At 42.9% G+C, this 20,397-nt stretch overlaps 1 protein-coding gene across 1 annotated transcript in view; it reads left to right on the top strand.

Annotated features, from left to right (window-relative positions):
- The first annotated feature begins 4,118 nt into the window (after positions 1–4,118).
- C3 (complement C3) overlaps positions 4,119–20,397 on the top strand; it is a 68,855-nt gene continuing 52,576 nt past the window's right edge. The window contains exons 1-7 of the mRNA XM_063294380.1: positions 4,119–4,245; positions 9,871–10,063; positions 16,740–16,902; positions 18,139–18,209; positions 18,786–18,871; positions 19,399–19,481; positions 19,692–19,782. Coding sequence (XP_063150450.1) covers positions 4,175–4,245; positions 9,871–10,063; positions 16,740–16,902; positions 18,139–18,209; positions 18,786–18,871; positions 19,399–19,481; positions 19,692–19,782 — 758 coding nt within the window. The 5' untranslated portion in view covers positions 4,119–4,174. The remainder of the gene's footprint in view (positions 4,246–9,870; positions 10,064–16,739; positions 16,903–18,138; positions 18,210–18,785; positions 18,872–19,398; positions 19,482–19,691; positions 19,783–20,397) is intronic.

Genomic DNA, 20,397 nt, shown 5'->3' with positions numbered 1-20,397 from the left:
AAAAACTTTTTAGCTGATGCACTCTCGCGCAGACCCCAAGATGCTGGCCCAGGGCCAACGGTCCAAGGTACCGTCTGGACCGACAAACAATTAAGTTTGGCAGCAGTAACTCGCAGCCAGACCCGAGCGCAATCAAATCAGCCTCCGGCCGCTTTGCCTTCCAGCCGCTCGCCGCACTTGTCAATTCCTTCCGATTTGCAACAACAGTTGCTTTCCCACCTTAAGACAGATACTTGGTTGCAAACCAATCGACACCTTTTAACTTTCACCGATAATTTTGCCTGGCGCAACGATCGTCTCTATATCCCCCAGGGAATGCGGAAAACCATACTCCAGCGCTGCCACGATGACAAGCTAGCTGGACACTTTGGCTACGTAAAAACTTTGCACCTTGTTCGCCGGCAATTCTGGTGGCCAACTTTACTCAAGGATTTAAAAGAGTATGTCACTGCATGCCCTGTATGTGCGGCGATAAAGCGCAAACCAGGCAAACCCCAAGGTCTCCTTCAACCTGTTGCCACTCCATCTGTCCCTTGGCAGGACATCTCCATGGACTTTATCGTTGATCTACCCCCTAGTCAACGCAAAACTGTCATTTGGGTCGTCAAAGATTTTTTTTCCAAACAAGCCCACTTTATCCCCTGCGCGTCTATCCCCACCGCCCAACAGCTGGCACGCCTCTTCCTCATCCACGTGTACCGCCTCCACGGTATCCCCGCCCGTTTGGTGAGTGACAGAGGTACACAATTTACGTCACAATTTTGGCGGGCATTTTTAAAACTTTTAGGTACAAAACAGTCGCTTTCTACCACCTGACATCCGGAAACGGACGGATCTACAGAGGCGGTTAATTCTACATTGGAACAATATCTCAGGGCTTTTGTTAACTACCAACAAGACAACTGGGTCGATTTACTCCCATTTGCTGAGGTCGCTTACAACAATTCCGTTCATCAAACCACTGGCCAAGTTCCCTTTAAAACAGTTTTTGGACGTGACTTTGTTCCTATTCCTGAACTTCCTCATCCTCAACCGCTACCTGCCACCCTTGCTGACTGGGCAGACTCTCTTAAAGACTCATGGTCTAATATTCTACTGGCTCTTCACCATGCCCAGGCAACCTATAAACGCCATGCCGATGCAAAGCGTTCCCCGGAACCATCCTTTCTGGTCGGGGATAAAGTCTACTTATCAACTAAATTTATCAAGTCCCCACAACCATCTAAGAAACTTGGCCCTAAATTTGTCGGACCTTTTCCAATTGTTGCTCAGCTCAACCCTGTTACGTTTAAACTTGATTTGCCCCACAACCTTAAACGTTTACACCCTGTTTTCCATTGTAGTTTACTCAAACCCTGCCTGTCGTCGGACCGTTGGCATCCACAACCCGTTCCTCCACCTCCCCTCATGATTGACAACCAGCAACACTTCGAGGTGGCATCCATCCTCGACTCCCGCCGCCTGCGCTCCCGTTTACAGTACCTCGTCCGCTGGAAACATTTCCCTCATCCTGAATGGGTTGCCGCTCCAGACGTACATTCCCCTCATCTCGTCACCCAATTCCACTCTGCCTATCCTGACAAGCCGGCTCCTTAGTTTCTTCTGGGGGGGCAATATGTCATGTTCTCATTCCAATGTCTGGTTAACATTGTAACGTTTCACATGGCTTTTTCTGTTCCGTGTTCCTTCACCCGGGGTTTTTCCATTCCTTCGCCCTCCGTTGTTTGGAGGGCTTGGAATGCATGTTTGGGTTTGCGCTCCTGTTCAAGGTTACTTTCCCAGGCGCGTCTAACGGCTTCTAGCACCTGGGAGGGGGAGCGTCCTGACGGGCGATGGGGCGGGATCTGCTTACAAGCAAGGCTTTTAAGTTTGTATTTGGTGCGCTTTTGCTCATTCTCAGCTTTCTCTGTATTTGCATACTATTCCTTTAATAAATCAGTTATCTTTAAGCCCGAGCTTGTGAGACTGAGTATTTGGGTTTAGGCAATCGTTACAATGGGTGAAGCACATCTGCACATGAGTGTGCATACCAAACCCCGAAAGCTCTCCTTATTTAATAAAAGTACATTTAGGAGGACCCAGTTGGGAGCAGAAAAGCAGCTTGCAAAGGATGTTTGACCCATCTGTTGCTTCTCCACTTCAAGCATGCTCCCTTTCCTCCTGTGGAATTCCAAGTGGGTGTTTATTCACAATGTCTGGATTTATAGAGGGCACTTGAGAGGCATAGAGTTGTTCTGGATCAGATTTAGTTGCTTTAGTCACTGTCAGTCCCAGCCCAAGAACGACGACGAGTCAGTCCATTCCAACTCCGGTTCTTTATCTGCTCTCACCGTACAGACAGAATCTTAACAGATGAAAGCTACTCTACCTGAGCTAAGGGGAAATAACCTGGGAGACTCTAGGGTGGAGCTATCCTGAATCTCTTTGCTTTCCCATCAACACTCTCCAGATTGTGAGTCCTCTTATCTCCTTGGAATGTGCTCCCTCCTTCCTGAGAACTAGCGGAGGCACGGGAATCCACCAAGTCACTTCCTCTTCTCTGCTCTGCATTCGGCCCCTCCCAAAGCCATATGGACATTTCCTATATAGATTTTCATGAGACGTCTAGTTCCATCTTAGAAACTTTCTTTTCCTCAAGTCTTGAGATGTATGGTTTTTGAGATATGGCTCAGGAGGGACCGAGGGGATAGACCAATTTCTACATGACCCAAATTTGGGAGGAGTCAAAAATAGTATCTGCCCAGGGCCCTACTGAATACCCACATGCAATTGTTCCTCAAGTGTAGATTATAAAATATTCCATGCCTGAAACGCTTACCTAATTTTGTAAACCAAATCTTTTCATATATCACTTCAGAAGAAACAAGTATCTTCAAAATGCCAATGCAACTTTAACTTTGGGATTATGGAATATCAGATGCAAGCTTTCTCATCCCTGTGCTTGGTTAAGATTGATTTCGGTTTAGCTTAAGCCAGGACTTTTCTGTCCTTTTGTTGTCCCTGACCAGCCCTCAGGAATAGCAAGCTTGTTTTTCTGGAAAATACTTCCATCCTAATCATGCTGATTTTGTTTATAGTTATGCACACATTCCCATTCGTTTGAAATAAAATGCTCACAAATGCATTCTTGTAGTTTGATGATTTTAATTGTTCTTCTTACTTGAGTCTGAATGCTGTAAATATTGTACATACGTGCAGAGATAGGTAGGGGAGTAACTTGAAATGGGACACTGCAGTAGCTTCAAGGGTAGTGGTTGGGAAAAGAAAAATGGGAAGACCGAGGGCAACCATATTTGGTCATAAACTTCCAGGTAACTACAAGATGACTGCAAAGAGATTCAGAAGCCTCTAGCTCTCAAAAACTGCCCTTGCTGGCACTGACAGCAATCCACTAGAGAGAAAGGGGAATATTGTTACTGTCTGAGTGGTACTGTCTTAGAAGAACAGTCACCCAAGATGTTCCCAGCCATAAAAAGAGTAAAAAGGTAACTGCAGTGAAGCACATTCCTTTACTGCTTGCTTGCTTATTTATTTATCTGTTGAGTCATTCATTTCTTTCCTCACTGTGCATTGTCTGCTTCACGAGACACTCCAGCCTGTTTACATCTATAAAAAATAGTTAAACATATGATTAGAACCACATCCAAAAATCTTCATCCAAGTCCCATTCCACCAAACCCCCAAGCAGGTGCCTCCAAATAAGTGGCACTTCCTGTTCCAAAAACCTGTGGAAAGAACAACAGCAGCAACGCTGCCTTAACAGCCTTCCTATGATCTGTTTAGGGACAGACTTTGGGTGAGTACCCCAGAACTGGACTAGCGTAAAGCCCCTTCCAAATGTGTGCATGAGGGAGGGAGGCAAGGTGAGTGAGTTCCAGATCCCAAGATAAAGGGATATTTGCAGATCGTATCACCTGCTAGCTGAATATCAAGAACAGATTGCACAAAAATGCTATTTAGCAATTGCACTGAACACACAGAGAGAAGACAAATAAACCACTGTGAGTTTTAAGACACTGGTTAATTTCCTCTGAAATTCCCTGGTTGCTCAAGCTCCTCCCCCTCCCCGTGCACTGATTAAACCTTCAGCAGTTGCAAAGGGGCTTGGCTTCGAAGCAGGCTCTCTGGATAAATACTGGAGTTGTCGCCACCCCTCCTGCCCCTCGGGACTACCATGGAGGGGATGGCTCTCTATCTGGCGGCTGCCCTACTGATCGTTTTTCCGGCATCTTCCCACAGCAGTCTGTAAGTATCTTAGGCATTTCAGCAGTGGGAGCAAAGCAGTGCTTGGAGAGCCTTGGGCTATTTCTCTTCCATGGCGTTCGGTGCTAAGCAGAACCGTCAGGTCCAAGGCTGTGCTCCTTTGTGGATGCTTCAGGGTGATGAATTTCCTTGCAGGTGGTCCCAATTGTTTTGGAGCTTTCTCAGAAAATTCAGCATCCTCCCATGACAGGAGTCAAAGTATTAGGATAATCAATGAGTGAAACTATTCTCCACTGGCTGCTTTTCAGATAGGCTCCTAAGCTTCTGGCTTAAAAAGTTGAGCACTTGGCTGTCTGGTGGTAGCTCTGACCTGAAGAACTGTCCTTGAAGTGAAGATTCTCTGGAGAAACATAAAGTCCTGTCGTACGCAGTTACGGCTGGGGACCATCTAAATTACCACCATTGCTTAGCATACTATTTTTGAAGAGCCACCAACTTCCAGGAAACAATCAAGCTGGACATCTAGAGAACAGTCAACCCTCATTGTTTGTTTCTGATATGTTCAAGTAAACTTTAACCATCATGGCTAGAATCTCTGACATAGAGATTGGCCTACCCGCCTGTTTTGAAAATGTATTGTTTTGCTGTGCGCACCTATACTGGGAAACCAGGTGTGACTTTCCAACAGGTGTACAGTATGTACATCTAAATGACATATGAGTGATAACAGCAGTGAGGCTGACTATATTTCTCGGGTCCCAGTATGGAGAACCAGCTACTGAAAAAAATAGAGGAGGAGGAGGTAGGGAAAGTGCTTTGTCAATATACTTAGTAACTCTTATTGCAGGAAAGAAAGATAAACGAGTCCCACTTGAGAATGCAAACACATTCTCTATAGGTGTAAATCAAAAGGAGGGCCATCCAAGTCCCTTAGGGTGAGAGTCCCCCTTAGGTCCCCCTTAGGATGGCCTTCTCAGAAGCAACTTCTTCACTTTAGACAGCTTGATCCCCAAACCTCTATCATTCAGGAGGACAGTGAAAAAAGTCCTCTTTTTTAGGGCTTTTGGAATGGGGGCCCTAATTAGATGGCAGTAATTTGTATGGAATTGAAAGGACTGATATTACTTGGAATAGCATTGTAATGTTTTTAGAATGGGAAGCTGCCAGTTTGCTTCCCATTCTGATTAAAGCCAATAAAGAAATACATAAATAAATACAATTTCTAATACTGCTTGAATCAATCCCCCCCCCCCAATGTTAGAGAATTTTAATAGCAGGAGTGGTGCATGAGTTTCTAATGCCACTTCATGGCACATGGACACAACATTGCTTTCTCACCTTAGTTGACACAAATCTACCCATCTTGAAATTGGCTGTCCCACTGCTGATTTGTATCCCACCTCTATTGCCTCTTTTCCCAGTCCCTGCAGTCACCTGACTTCCCTGCAGGATAACACAGGGGCATCATCTAAATAAGGCAACAAACAATTCTGACCATGATTTGATCCATACACCCTGATATATTAGTACAAATGCAATCACATCTATTGTGTCCATGAGGGGATTCAGTCCTGCAAGAGCTGTTGGTTACTCAAATGTCCATATACCAGATATTTTGCAACAGTAATCAGATAGCTCTGTGAAGCCAATTAAATCAATTCAGATCTACATTGCATTGATTTCTGTAAAGCTGCACTCTTGTCAGATTGCAAGAAGGAAGTCTTGCTTTCAAATTGCTGTGTTTAAATGCAAACAGACTGAGAGCCAATAAACTGTGACTCAAGAAATCAACATGATAACAAGCTATTTGTTAGCAATATATAACATGAGATTGATTTGATTTACACAGCCTTAATCCCCCATTCACACAAGGTCATGTGCTCATTAATCTGCTATCTTAAAAAAATGTTTCTCTTTTTCCCATTGTGTTGCTTTTGTTTTGTAATGAATATGCCTGTAGTCATACTATGGTGATGATGTAGCAACAGAAACTCCTATTTCTTTCCCTACAAGCTTTGTTAAAGGCCCTCAACTGTTGACATTATTACAAAATGGCAGTACGGTATCATTGTCCTCATGGGGCCCTTACTTGGGGCTGACAAACTCTAAACCAATTTTGTAGAAACTAAGGCTGCCCTTGGAAAATGCTGGATCAAGTGGTTAGGTACTGGTTTAACACCAGCATAGCCAGTTTGATGTGGCAGTTAACGTGCTGGCCTGGAAGACGGTGAGTTCTAGTCCCACTCTAGGCAGGGAAGCCAGCTGGGTGACCTTGGGCCAGTCTTTCTCTCAGCCCAACCCACCTCACAGGGTGGTGGTTGTGGGGAAGACAGAAGGCAGGAACCTTATATATGCTGTGGTGAGTTGTACAAAACAAAGGCAGGATATAAATGTAATAATGATAAACATAATTTAAGGCTCTCTGTGGAAGAGTGAACCACAAATCCAAACAAGCCCGCTGGGTGCAGGGGGCCAGGTGCAGAAAACTACAAACCAGCTCCAGAAACAGAGGCCTGTGAGAGCTGGGGGGGGGTGAGGGGGGAAGAAAAGCCCATTTGCGAGTCTCTAGAGGAGTGACAAGGGTTCTCACATGCAAATAGGCTGCGATTGGCTACAAGACCTGAAGACCTGGGGGAAAAGGAAAGATTTAAGGAGCTAAGGAATAGTTACTCTAGGAAAACATAGTGCTACAAACATAGAGATAGGCATGTAGACACAGAGCATAGACATAGAAATTATAGGTTAAACAAGACAGAAATAGTTGTAAGCTTATAGTAATAGGAAGAGAGTAGAATAATATAGGTAGGGAAACAGAAGCAAGTCTAGAATTAGCATTACGTTTAGAAGTAAGGAATAGGAGTCTACTTTTGCAGAATAAAACCGTTTTTGTGGGCAAGACAAATGCAGTCACTCAAGGGCTGAGAGGAGAGGCAGGCAGTGTTGTGTTACTGGATAGTCTCTAAACCTCAGGTGGCAAGAAGATGATGCTGGGCTTCTACCCATTTCTGTTCCGATAATAAATGCTTCTGAAGGTGTCTAAGTTATGCCGTATAGTAAACACGACCCTCTGCCCCTGGGAGTAACCATTGCATCAAACGCACTGGAGCACTTTGTTCTGCCCGGAAGAAACTGCTGCTGCCTGCGCACTGTCCTGGCCGACACCAGTCAGAGGAGACTTCTTTGATCGCGGTGTGTGAGGGATGGGCCGGGCGCAGGCTTGGATCCTTAGCGAGAGAAAAGCAGGCGCGTGCGTGGCTTGAGCAAGGCCCTGGGCTCCCGTGCCGATCCCTAAAGTGTTGGGTGCTGAGTTTGAATGGGGTGGAACGTGCAAATTGGTGGAAGACATGTTGAGAAACCTTGCTAGCTCTGTTCAAATAAGCCAAGAGACAAAGTCCTTCCCTCAGTCTGGGAGTAGTTTCCTACCCCCTGGAAGAGACTGCGCCTGATGCCCCATAAGCATCCACGTTCCGGCCTAGTTTTCTTCCCACGTGAAGCAGACTTCCGTTTGCTAGCTCAGAGAGGTTTAGAATTTCCTCATCGTTTATCTCCATGCTATCCTCGAAAGTATTGTTCCATGGAGACAGAGAGTGCCGTTGTCTTTTTCTGTTGCCCATCAGTTTGTCCCCCTGCTTCCTCTTGCCAGCCCATGTGTCCCCCGTGGAAAACGATTCTTCGTGTTTTCCCTTGGCCTTGATGGGAGGGAGGGAGGCAGGGGAGGCCCCTGGAGAGGTGATGGCATGAAGAGAGGCAGAACGTTCACATGCATGCCCTTCGGCTGCCCTGCCCTTGCGATAAGTGCCCAAACCCAGGGTCCCTCTCCTGAGAATTTAATTGAAGCCTGAACACAAATGTTGATAGCAAGGAGTGATGGAGAGGGAGGTGAGAGATGATGAGACTGCAATGCTTTCCCCACTCCCAGCTGCTGGGGAGGATTCTGAGGCCCCACACATTGAAAGGGCACCATGCTGGGAAAAGGTGGCTTCAGAATTTACTCAAGGAAGGAGGGACTGGGAAGGAAAAGGAAGAGGCTGAGTGAAAACAGAGCAGACAGACAGGGAAGGCAAGTTCAGCAGTAGCACCCAAACAGCATTTTGCCTTCCTCCAGTTTTCTCCAACAGTTGTTCTACAATCAGTTGAATGACAGAGGCCCTAGATTGTAAAGCTACACAGGTCTTACCAATCCGTATTTTCCAGCTCTATTTTCCATTCCTAGATTGTAAAGCTACACAGGTCTTACCAATCCGTATTTTCCAGCTCTATTTTCCATCCCTAGATTGTAAAGCTACACAGGTCTTACTGTCAGAGTGCACATTACCAATACGTATTTTCCAGCTCTATTTTCCATCCCTAGATTGTAAAGCTACACAGGTCTTACCAATACGTATTTCACCACGGCCTAATTGGTAGAACTAGGAGCTCCCTGCCTGCCTGCCTGCCTGCCTGGAGGCTGAGGCAGATCCATATTTAAAGATATGAATTTGCTAGATCCCTGTGTGAAAGCCATGATTTACTGGCCCTTAGTTTCTGAGGTTGATTCTAGTACATCTGCTCTGTAATGCTGCAGTATTGAATGCATTCTGGTGCGTGGCTTAGGGCAGGGGAAGCAACGTCACCTGAATGGTGAGGGGTCTCAGGAGGCTATGTGGTGCTGCAGTGATGTCACTGAGAGGAGTTGGCCAACATTTCCACCTCATGTTAGGCAAGGGAGGGTTAAAGATGGGAATGGAAGTGGGAAGCAAACCAATACTATTTCCACCAGAGCCCTAAATCCTGAAAAACAGCTTGATCTCACTTTGTCAAAATCCAGCCATTTTGCAGCCAAATTTCAGCAGCATAGTTTCAAGTGCCTGGGTCTGCAGATGGGATTACTGGAGGACTGCATGCAGGCTGGGGGGTGCCTGACCTTGGATGAAGGCACAATTCTACGTCTGTCTGTCTGTCTGTCTGTCTATGGTATTTATATGGCCGCCCGCATCATGCAATGTGACTCTGGGCAGCGTACAAAGCAACCATAAAAACAATTTAAAAAACTTTCAAAAGTACAAAAGTTCCTACTATTCTAAAAGGCTACGAGAGAGCATCGGATTATAAACAATGGAGCCATCTAATCAAATTACCATTCCCTTGCGATCCCCAGGCCTGTTGACACAACCCCATTTTAAGGAATTTCCGGAAGGTCAGGAGAGATGGGGCCGATCTCAAACCCTACTCTTTCTGAAACAAGGTTGTCCTTTTTTAAGCTGCAAGGGGACACTGCATTTTTCATTATTCTGTGTATATTCCATTCCGTCCTATCTATATCATTGTCCATAGCACTTTTTTATTTATAAGGGATCTGGTTTTGATGTCAGCAGTGAAAAAAGCACAGAAGTTGATCACATAACAATACAGTACAGTTTACAGCACAGTAACAGTAATGGTCAGTTCCATTTTATAACCAAAAAACAACATCCCTAAATCTCTTTTAACTGATATAAAAATGCAATACGTTTAGTCATTTTTCAACTGTATTTGGATGCTTTCTGGGTCACAAAAGAGCAATTCAGGTGTGATCTTAAGCCATTTATTTCTTCACCTTTCTAAAACAAGACGTTATGGAGATACCTCATCAAATCAGACTTCTCCTATAACAGACTAACTCAGGCATGTTCTTTTCCTCTTCTACAGCTACACCCTCATCACCCCTGGTGTTCTGCGAACAGACACAGATGAGAAAATTGTGGTGGAGGCCCACGGAGAAAATGCTCCAAAACAGCTTGACATCTCTGTTCACGATTTCCCGCAGAAGCAGAAAACCTTGTACCAAACCCAAGCAAATATGAATCCAGCGGAAGGCATGATTGTCACTCCCACTATAAAGGTGGGTGTATGGTGATCATTGCAGTGGAGTCAATTGAATCCCTGCAGAAAATCAAGCTAGAATCCTGTTCAGCCTGGCCTGAGAGGAAGTCCCATGCACCCTTGTTGGCAGAGTGCTAGAAAGCATTTGGCCCAGGAGAGATCAGAAAAGTCACACACCAGCCATTTCTATAAAAATAAATGTATTTACAGAAAGCACAAAAACATATTTACAGGCTTCTGCATTCTCACAGGCTCTCTGAGACCTACTTACTCTCTACAAGTCTAAAGAGAAGGAACTGAAAAACTAACAAGCAAACTGCCCTCACTTCAGGCTATTAACACCTGAAAAGAGGACAATTAAATTCAATCTCTTCACCTGGCCAAAATGATTAGTTACCATAGTAACCTTAATCTATAGCAGAAAACAATATACCAAACACTCCCCTTTTTATGCTATAGGATGAGATGCAGACCAATTTGCTTTGTTAACTCTTTGTGTCTTGGTACAGCAAGAGGTTTGGTTAAAATATCAGCAATCATATCTTTTGATTCACAATATTTTAATATTTCCCCTTTGGCTATCATATCTTTGGTATATTGATATCTAATATCGATATGTTTTGTCCTATTCTTGCAGGCTTCAGATTTTGCCATAGCAATGCAAGCTTGATTATCCTCATAAACAGTTATAGGCTGGTTCACTTCCATGCCTATGTCTTTTAACAACTGTTTAAGCCATATAACCTCATTACAGGTTTGTGTTAGAGAATAAAACTCTGCTTCTGCAGTGGAAAGAGCAACAAATGTTTGCTTTCTAGAATGCCAGCCTAAGCTTGACCCAGCAAATTGAATTAAAATCCCAGAAGTGGATTTCCTGTCACTGGCATCTGCTCCCCAGTCAGAATCAGCAAAAGCCTGCAACTTCTCTGTTTCACAGGCATTTAGCTTCAGGCAATAATTCTTTGTTCCTTGCAAATACCTCATTAACCTCTTCAATGCTGCTTTTCCAGTAGATGTAGGCTTCTCTACCTGTCTACTTAAAATGGCCACAGAATTTGAGATATCTGGGCGAGAGTGATTTGCAATGTACAGTAAACTTCCAATTGCAGATCTATATTTCTCTGCCTCAGTTCATTGAGTTTCTCCTATATCTTTCTGAAAATCTGTTATCATCGGAGTAGAGACTGGTTTACAGTCTTACATATTAAAATCTTCTAGGAGCTTTTGAATTTTACTACATTGGCTCAACAGAAAGCTACCATCCTTCTCCCTGTGTATTTCCAAGCCTAGGTAATTTGTTACTGTTCCAAGGCTTTTTAATGTGAAATGGCTTTTCATGCAGGCTTCATAATTAAGCCTTTGTTTTTGTGTTGATGTGAACAGCAGCAAATCATCAACACAAATGCATAGATACATATCGCGTTGTTTGTCTTTCTTCATATATACACATGGATCTGCTTTTCCTTTTTCAAAACCAAAATTCTGCAGTTTTTCATCTAATTTTTGGTTCCAGGATCTAGCAGCTTGTTTTAACCCATAGATTGATTTCTGCTGTTCACAGACCAGATTCTCCCCTTTTTCATAGCCAGGGGGTTGCTGCATGTATAATTTGTGGCCTAAATCACCATAGAGAAATGCAGTTTGAATGTCATAGTGGTGAACTGACATTCCTTTGAGTGCAGCAGTTTTTAACAGTAATCTAATTGATTCACCTTTAGTAACTGGTGCAAAAGTCTTGTCAAAGTCTAAATCTTTCCTTTGAGTGAACCCTTTTGCAACCAACCTTGCTTTATATTTTTGGATTTTGCCATCAGCATCCCTTTTCAGTTTGAAAACCCACCTGCAACCTAGACAGCATTCATTGGGAGGTAGATTTACCAGTTTCCATGTTTTATTTTCTTTCAAGGATGCTAACTCCTGTTGCATGGCAGAATGCCAATTTTGTGCAATCTCAGGTGGTAAAGCATTCACTTGTTCTAAAGACTCAGGTTCTGTGAATATGTGAAAAGCCTTTACTGTTTCAGCCTGAAAACATGATGGAGGAATGCGTTTATTACTTCTCTGAGATCTGCGAGGTAATACAGGCCTTAGGTTTGGACTCCTATCACTTTCCTGAGAAGCATCTGTCTCATCAGACAGATCTTCAGTTTGCTTTTCTGGTTTAATGTCCTCATCAGGCAAAAGGTCACTATCAGCAAGTCCTTGCTGTTCCCTTGTAGTTAGGTCAACTGGAGAGCTAGAATTTAATCTCCCCCAGTTTTGTACAGCAAAAGAAGCACTTTTGCTAATTATTAATTTCTCTCCCATTATGAACCTGTAGCTCCTTTGGCTTTGTTCATAGCCAACAAAGATGGCTTTCTTTGTTGTGGGGCCTCCTTTCCTTCTCTGTTGTTTCAGAATATGAACCCATGCAGTGCTACCAAACACTCTAAGATGGTTTAGCTTTGGTTTCACACCATAAAGCAAATGGAATGGAGTGTCCTGAATCACAGAGTTATACAGTCTGTTTTGCACATAACAGGCAGTAGATACTGATTCTGCCGAATACTTAAAAGATAAATGTGAATCTTTAAGCATGCATTCCATCGCATTTTGCAAGGTTCTGCCCTTTCTTTCAGCAACACCATTTTGCTGAGGGGTGTAAGGTTAGAAAGAATTTGTTCTATCCCCTTTTCTGCTAGGAACCTTTTGAATTTGTGAGAAAGGTACTCTCCTCCTCTATCACATTGGAGTGCAGATACAGGCCTAGGGAATTTTCCATTTGCCCATATCACAAACCCTTTAAATTTCTCAAATGCCTCATCTTTATCTTTTAAGATGTAGATAAATGTGTATCTTGAGAAATCATCAGTGATGGTCATTGCATACCTTGCTTGTCCAAGACTTGGAGCAAAAGGACCAATAATGTCAGAGTGTACAATTTCCAAAGGTCTAGTTGTAACTCTGTCACTGTGCTTACTCACAGGAGCTTTTAGTGTTTTGCATTCTTTACAAACTACACAATCTTTGTCACAGGGTTTTATCTTTAGGTCAGCACACAGGCATTTGTGGCATTTGTGCTATATACTTGAAATTAGCATGACCAAATCTCCTGTGCATCAGGTGTACACATTGGTCATGATATGGAGTGTTGCCAACTGCAGCCTTGCAGCTTGGCTTCCTTGTATTTTGCACAATGTACAAGGAGTCTTTTAATATACCAGTAGCACACAATTTCCCATTTTTACGTATCTCACAACCATTTTTCTTAAATGTTATGACATACCCTGTTGCAGCCAATTGTGCCACAGATAAAAGGTTTGATTGTAAATTTGGCACATACAACACACCTTTTACAGTTTCTCCCAAGCAGGATAAATACAGGTCACCTTGTCCCATAATTTTGGTCACAGACCCATCAGCCAAAGATATACTTTGTCTTTCAGTTTTAGACAGTGACACAAAAGAGCTTTTACAATTACATAAATGACAATTGGCCCCAGAATCTAACACCCATACATCAGAATTACCCTTCTCAGCAACCTGTGCAATTTGGGTTGTCTGAAGAGCCTTCTTCTGTGTTGCCCTTGTGTTCTTCTTCTCTGTCTTTCTACTCTTGGGTCTCAAGGCACAGTCTTTCTGCAAATGTCCAGCTGAACCACAGGTGAAGCATCGCTGGCTGGCTAGTGCTGTGGCCTCAGCTTCCTTTCCCTTCTTTTCCCTTGTTTTCTGGTACTGCAGCTTTCCAGAAGAGATGGGGGGGAATCTTTCCTCTCTATTCTCCCATTCAGCGAGTAGGCGTGTGTTACATACGATGGGATGAGGTCCACCTCAGGCATAGCCTCCAGGGAACAAATCAGTGTGTCCCACGTTTCATTCAGTGAGGACAGCAGGGTATAGGATTTTGTGAGAGGTGTAAATTCTATTCCTCTCTCCTGCAACTCAACAAACAGCTGCTGAATATAATGCAGGTGCTCAGGAAGGCTATCTCCTTCTGCAAGGTAGGCTCTGTACAGCTTTTTCGTCAGAGTAACTTTACTCCCTGCTGTTGCCTTTACATACAAGTCTCTCAAAGCGTCCCAAAGTTGCTTTGCAGACTGCATACCTCGCACGTGGACTAGCTGATTGTTCTCAACTCCCAAGATAATGGTGGCTCTAGCCCACTCATCCTGTCTCAGCCATTCAGCACTGGGATTTTGGGGGGTTTGCTCACCAATTGGCATCCAAAGATTCTCTCTGCGAAGATACATCTCCATCTTCAGGGCCCAATTCAAATAGTTGGTCTCTGATAGGCGCTCCAGAGGCATCGCTGAGGGCTGGGAGGTAGCCATGGCTTCTTCCTTCTTTTGCAATTCACCTCAGCTGGCTTCTTTGTCCTGTAGACAGGCAGTTGCTGGAAAATCTCCAGGCGGCTCCAAAGAAAATCTTCACAGGTCTTTGCTACCTGCCTTTAAGTTGTGCATGAGGTGTGGAGCTGATTTCTCTATTCTCTCTGGGGTTTTACTGGGCTGCTTACTGGGTTTACTGGGCTGCTTACTGGGCCCATAACCTGTTGGCAGAGCGCTAGAAAACATTTGGCCCAGGAGAGATCAGAAAAGTCACACACCAGGCATTTCTATAAAAATAAATTTATTTACAGAAAGCACAAAAACATATTTACAAGCTTTTTGCTGAGAGGAGAGATCTCTCTCAGCTGCATACTCTCAGGTTCTCAGAGAGCTGCTTACTGGCTGCAAGTCTAAAAAGAAGGAACTAAGTAACAAGCAAACTGCCCTCACTTCAGGCTATGCAACTATTAACACCTAAAAAGAGGACAATTAAATCCAACCTCTTCACCTGGCCAAAATGATTAGTTACCATAGTTACCTCTATCTGTAGTAGAAAACAATATACCAATAACCCTAATAGAACATGCCTAGACTGTCAGATGTTGTGAGAAATTGCGCATATAACCTTAGGGAGGAAATTAAACACAGTTATGGGATATATACGTATGCATTTTACGGTACTTATTACCACATCCCAGTCCTGAAAGACTCTGGGCAGCATACCACAGCAAACAAAGAGAAAGTAAAATATAATAAATACTGAGATCAAAATCAGTATCGAAACCAAAAACCACAGGAAGAAATCAAAATAAAATCCGACAGGCACCCACAAAGTATGGCAAAAGTAAGGTGATTGATTTAAAAAAAATGCTAAGCTGGTGTTTAGAACCAGATTGCTAGAGATTCTGAAGCAGTCTAAGTTTAGTGATTAGTAAAAATGGGATGTCAGTGGGCCAAAGAGCAGAATGTTTACTCTCAATGTAAGCAATGATAAGAAGAAAAGAAAAAAAAAAAGAGAATGCTGAATGCTATATCTCCCGGGCCAGTCTGTTGCTAGCAGTCCTGGATTTTCCAGATTCAGCGTTGGAATGTTATTCCCTGACCAGATCCCATCCAAGTCCTAACCAGGTCCAGCTCTGCTAAGTGCCTGAGCCCAAAGAATGTCAAACAGGTGCCGCCATCTGGTGGGACAGTTAGACTGAGAACGGTTCTGCAAATTGGACCATAATCTCACTAACAGAGTTACTGAGTTTCTATATGCAGCGATTTCCGTGAGAAGGCACATTAGATGTCCTAATCTTGCAGTGATGATGACATTACACATTTTTTCTAGTTCTTTTCTTGTTTATTCCATCTCTATTTTATCTTGTTTTATTGCATCTCACTCATTTTTTCCTTTTTTCCATTATTTAAGTCTTAACTTTTAGGTTTGACTGATACCCTGCTTTTCCTATATTTGGTCATTGCTGCTATGTTTTTATCTTGCTGGTCATTGACCATACTTAAATAAAGTTGATTTGATTTGACTGAGACTAGTTAAATAAGATTATTGTATTCATTTTCATTATTTCTCCCTGAATGAGTGTGCTTGTACATCATTCCTATTTTGATTACTTTAATTACTTATTGTTTAAGATGTAATCATCTTTAATGAAATACATTAAGTTCAAATCTTAGAGAAACTCTCACTAAATAAGCTCTGTAAGGTTCAGAGCAGCCTCTACCAGCTAGGTGCACTGTGATGTGATCGATATGATATGATATATAGTTGGATAATCCAATAATTGCCCAATGGAAAATGAGAAGGGGAAAAGAGAGCAGCTCTCATGAGATTGTAGAGCTACAAATGGGCAGCCCAGAAGGCAGCTTCGATGGGTTTGGATTCATGATTCTCCAGGAAGTGAGATGGTTGAAACCAGGAACGTTGATTTGTAGTGGTGGTTCCCTCACCCTTCCTGGCCCTTGTTTTGAGCTTGCTGAGTTTTCTTGGTGGGTAAAGCAGGTGGGCTTTGTGGGCACACCGGAGTGGACAAAGGGCAACGAACGTGGCTTGTAGAGGAGAGCAGCAAGGCGAGATCTCAGGGATACTGTATGTTCTGCATTAGTTTCAGTGGCTGGGCTGCTTTAGCTGGACCCTGCAGGGTCTTTCCACAGGAAAGATCAGACACTGCCTTAGGGGAAGCAAGCAGCAAGTTTTTAAAATTCAGTACATCTATGTTTCATAGCATTCTGTGATCCTCTTTTTTTCATTTTTGACTCAGCAGAGATTTTTGGCTCAGTCGGAAAAGGTTTCCGTGATGTGGCCTAGGGCTAAGGAAGGAGGCCTCAAGTGGCCCTTAGTGATGATTTGCGTTTGAGACCTCTGCTCTACCTCATCTTCTCACACAGATTCCTGCAAAAGAACTGAATAAGGACTCCAAGCAAAATCAGTATGTGGTTGTGCAAGTAAATGGTCCTCAAGTGCTCTTGGAAAAGGTGGTTTTAGTGTCGTTCCAGAGTGGCTTTCTGTTCCTCCAGACGGATAAAACCATCTATACGCCTAGCTCTCCAGGTAAACGCTTTTTCCGTCTCTCTTCCTTCACTCACCTGGGATCCCAGTGCAGGTATGTGATGAATAATACAAGTAATAATACAAGTCCATTCCTGGGATTTGTCTTTGATTTGAGGTACCTCCTTTGCAAGTAAAATTGATCATTTCCCCATTTGTCCTGAGAATGTGAAGTTGGTTGGAAAGAAAGCTTCTTGAATAAAGGGTGTGTACCAGATATTTATTTTTTTTTCCCAGAGCTTTTAGCCTTCATAGCCCCCAGTCAAGAAATCAGTCTTACTACCCTTCTCTTGGGGAAGATGTAGACATCTCTCATGGAAAGTTCTCAGCCTGGAAGGTTCTTTGGGGGACCAGTGTGCAGTCAGTTAGGCTCTTTGGACAGGAGGCATCATCCTAAGTAAGAGGAGAATAAAACATTTTAAAAGGGAACATTTCTTAAGTGAAGAAAGAATATCCCATCATGTATACGATATGCTTCTGTGGATAGGTGAGCTCTTAAGATAGGAGGAGACTGAATACATGAGAGCAGAGAGAGAGGCAGTGACTATATTTTGCGTGGTTGTCAGGCCCGAGGACTGTAGGCATTAATTGCCTGTGAGCGGGCTAACAGAGAGTGGGGGAATGGAAGAATGTATCTCTTGGGAGTGTTGGCGGCATTGGTGACATTGAGAAATCTGTCTGTGAGTCCTCAAAGTCAAACTTGGGATGTTCAGAAAAGATTTAAGAAATATCTTTATAGATGTCCCATTGGAATGCACATCACAGATTAGGAAGGGAATGAAGAGGTCCAAGAAGATGTCACCCCGACTAATTGCGAGCTACGAAGGGGGGAAAGCCTTGAGGGTTATATGAGGGACCCTTTAAAAAAAAAATTCTTATTATGCTTCTTTAAGAGAAGAGGAAAATTAGTCATCCTGAAGGCCTCAGTGGCTTTTCTCTGAAGAATTAGGTGTTGCTTTTGTTTCAGATCCAGAAGATCCAGGCTGAAGTAATCTAGAAACATTTATGTTGTAATAAACGCATTGGTCTTTAAAGTGCCCTAAGATTCTGCTGTTTTGGCAGAATAGACCAACCAGCTGTTTCTCTAGAAACTGTTCCACATCCGCATTTTGAGATTCGCAATGAGCCTGGCAGACAGCCACAGAATATCAGACAACGTATGGCAAACTTATTTTTCAGGATGCAAGCACCTGTCTTCTGAATTTTATCACAAACAACAGTTACTCTCTTTTTTCTTAGTGCGCTATCGGGTCTTTTCCATGGATCACAACATGCACATGATGGACAAAACTGTGATTGTCGAGTTTCAGGTGAGAATCGTGTCTGCAGTTCTGTGGGGTTAACATAGTCCCCTGAACAAGCAGACTAAAATTAAAATGTTAAATTTTAAGCTCTGTGCTAAAGATTCAGCTGTATCAAAGATTAAAACAGTTTCACTATGAAATGAAAAAAAAATACTGAAGTTGAATGTGTGTGTTTGTGTGCGAGTGCGGGTGCAGGTGCATGTATATGGTGGGGATGGGAGCTAGTTGTTTACTTTCTGTTTTGTAAGCACAAGCCATTTGTTTTTTCATCTGTACCATGTTTTTCTTGCAAAAAGGGGCTTAGGGTGGCAAATGTTCTATTCTCAAGGCAAATTAGGCTGAGTGCTCGGCTCAGGGCTATCAACTGAAGTTTGCATCTAGGTGAAAATCCAAATAATGGCCTTGCACGTTATATTCAGTGCCCCACCTGAATATGGTGGGTTGCATTTGATCTCTATATTATGTGATCACATGCTAAATCTAGTATTCCACCTGGATTCTGATAATATAGAATGCATAGGAAATAATGAGCAACATTTTACATTCTTTCAACACACCTGTAACTTATTTCCTTGTGCCCAGACACCAGAAGGCGTTGTTGTCAGTTCTACTCCAGTCAACCCATCTTCAGCCTTGATCCGGCCTTACAACTTACCAGAGCTTGTGAGGTAATTTAACATGGATGTTGTCATAAGGCAACCTGTTCTGAAACTGAACTGAAACTCTGGTGGGGAACCCTGTACAGTATGTTTCCCTTTAGCCTGCTTCCCTGATCTATTACTCAAGTAAGAAAAGTCCAAGCTTGATTTTATGCATTTGTCCATCACATTTCTCTATCTTCTTTTTTTCTGGAGAGCCTGGAGCAACACACATGGGGTTATAATGTTATTTTTATGGCAAGTCTGTGAAATAGAGTGGACGAAGAATAGGTACAATCTCATCAGCACCATTTAAGCTCCCAGAGTAAGAGGGAATTTGCTGCAGAAGCAAGAGTCAGATTTCAGCTTCTGGATATTTAAGTCTGAAGATTTCTGGATCAGGCATTCTCTTCCTCTTTTACATTTATTCTCCATAGGCCAAGTAGACCTATTAATGTCAGGAAGAGGCCTTGGATCCCTTGTTCACATCATATTTATTGTCATAAGACAATTATAAAGCTTCTGCAATGAAAAATCTCTTCATTTTCCTTTGGTAGCTTTGGGACCTGGAAGGCTGTGGCCAGGTACGAACATTCCCCACAGGAGAGCTATACCGCATATTTTGATGTCAAGGAATATGGTAAGAAGAAGGGCCATTTCTGTTCAACAAATCCACTCCCTGATCCTGAGCTTCAACCCTTTCCATTTTGCCTATGAAAAACCCACTTCTGTTATTTGTAGAAATAGCTGCTATGGTCTCTCCTGGAAAGTTATATTAAATAGTAATTCAGCAGATCCATCTCCTATCGGTGTTTGTCTTCTACCCTTTCCTCTGTTTCTTTTTGTGTAGTGTTGCCAAGCTTTGAAGTCAGTATGCAAACGTCAGAGAAGTTTCTTTACGTTGATGGCAACAAAGATTTCAAAGTGTCTATCACTGCAAGGTATGTGTAGTTACAACTATGAGTAACTAAAGAAAGTTATTTTGACACTGGGTATCATCTGCATGAAAGTAATTTTTCTTTGGGTCATAATAGTCAGAAAAATATGATTTGGAGATTGGTTCCGATTTGAACACATTTACTTGAAACTTGTTTATCAAATCCCTTATTTATAAAATCGTAAAATACCAGTCAGCATGCCCCCCAGCCCCCAGTAATGAAGGGAAGGCCAGTTTAAAATCTTAGGCAGGAATAATTTTATTTCACTATTAATCAGGACAGCGCCTCTTGAGATAATACCATTATGCGAATCCTACTTTTGCAGGGCAGGTAGTGCTAATATTGCTTGCTTCTGCGATCAGTCTCTATCATGCTGCTTAGACTTTATTTTTGGTCCCCCGTCCGTCTCTGCTTAAGTGATGTTGTAAATTTATCTTCAGCACATTGATTAACTTCATGCTGTTAGGAGTACAAAATAGGAACATTCTGCTGACCACCTCAGTAGACTTTATTTAGCTTTTGAAGGCTGATTACTTGTGATACTAAGCCCGAGGATCTCTCATAGCTTTGACACTGCATCTTTTTAGAATTCTGGGTACTCAGTCGTAACAGTGATCA

This window comes from Candoia aspera, chromosome 2, assembly GCF_035149785.1.
Source record: "Candoia aspera isolate rCanAsp1 chromosome 2, rCanAsp1.hap2, whole genome shotgun sequence".
NCBI classification, from domain to species: Eukaryota; Metazoa; Chordata; class Lepidosauria; order Squamata; family Boidae; genus Candoia; species Candoia aspera.
This window is presented reverse-complemented; position numbering and strand designations above follow the sequence as displayed.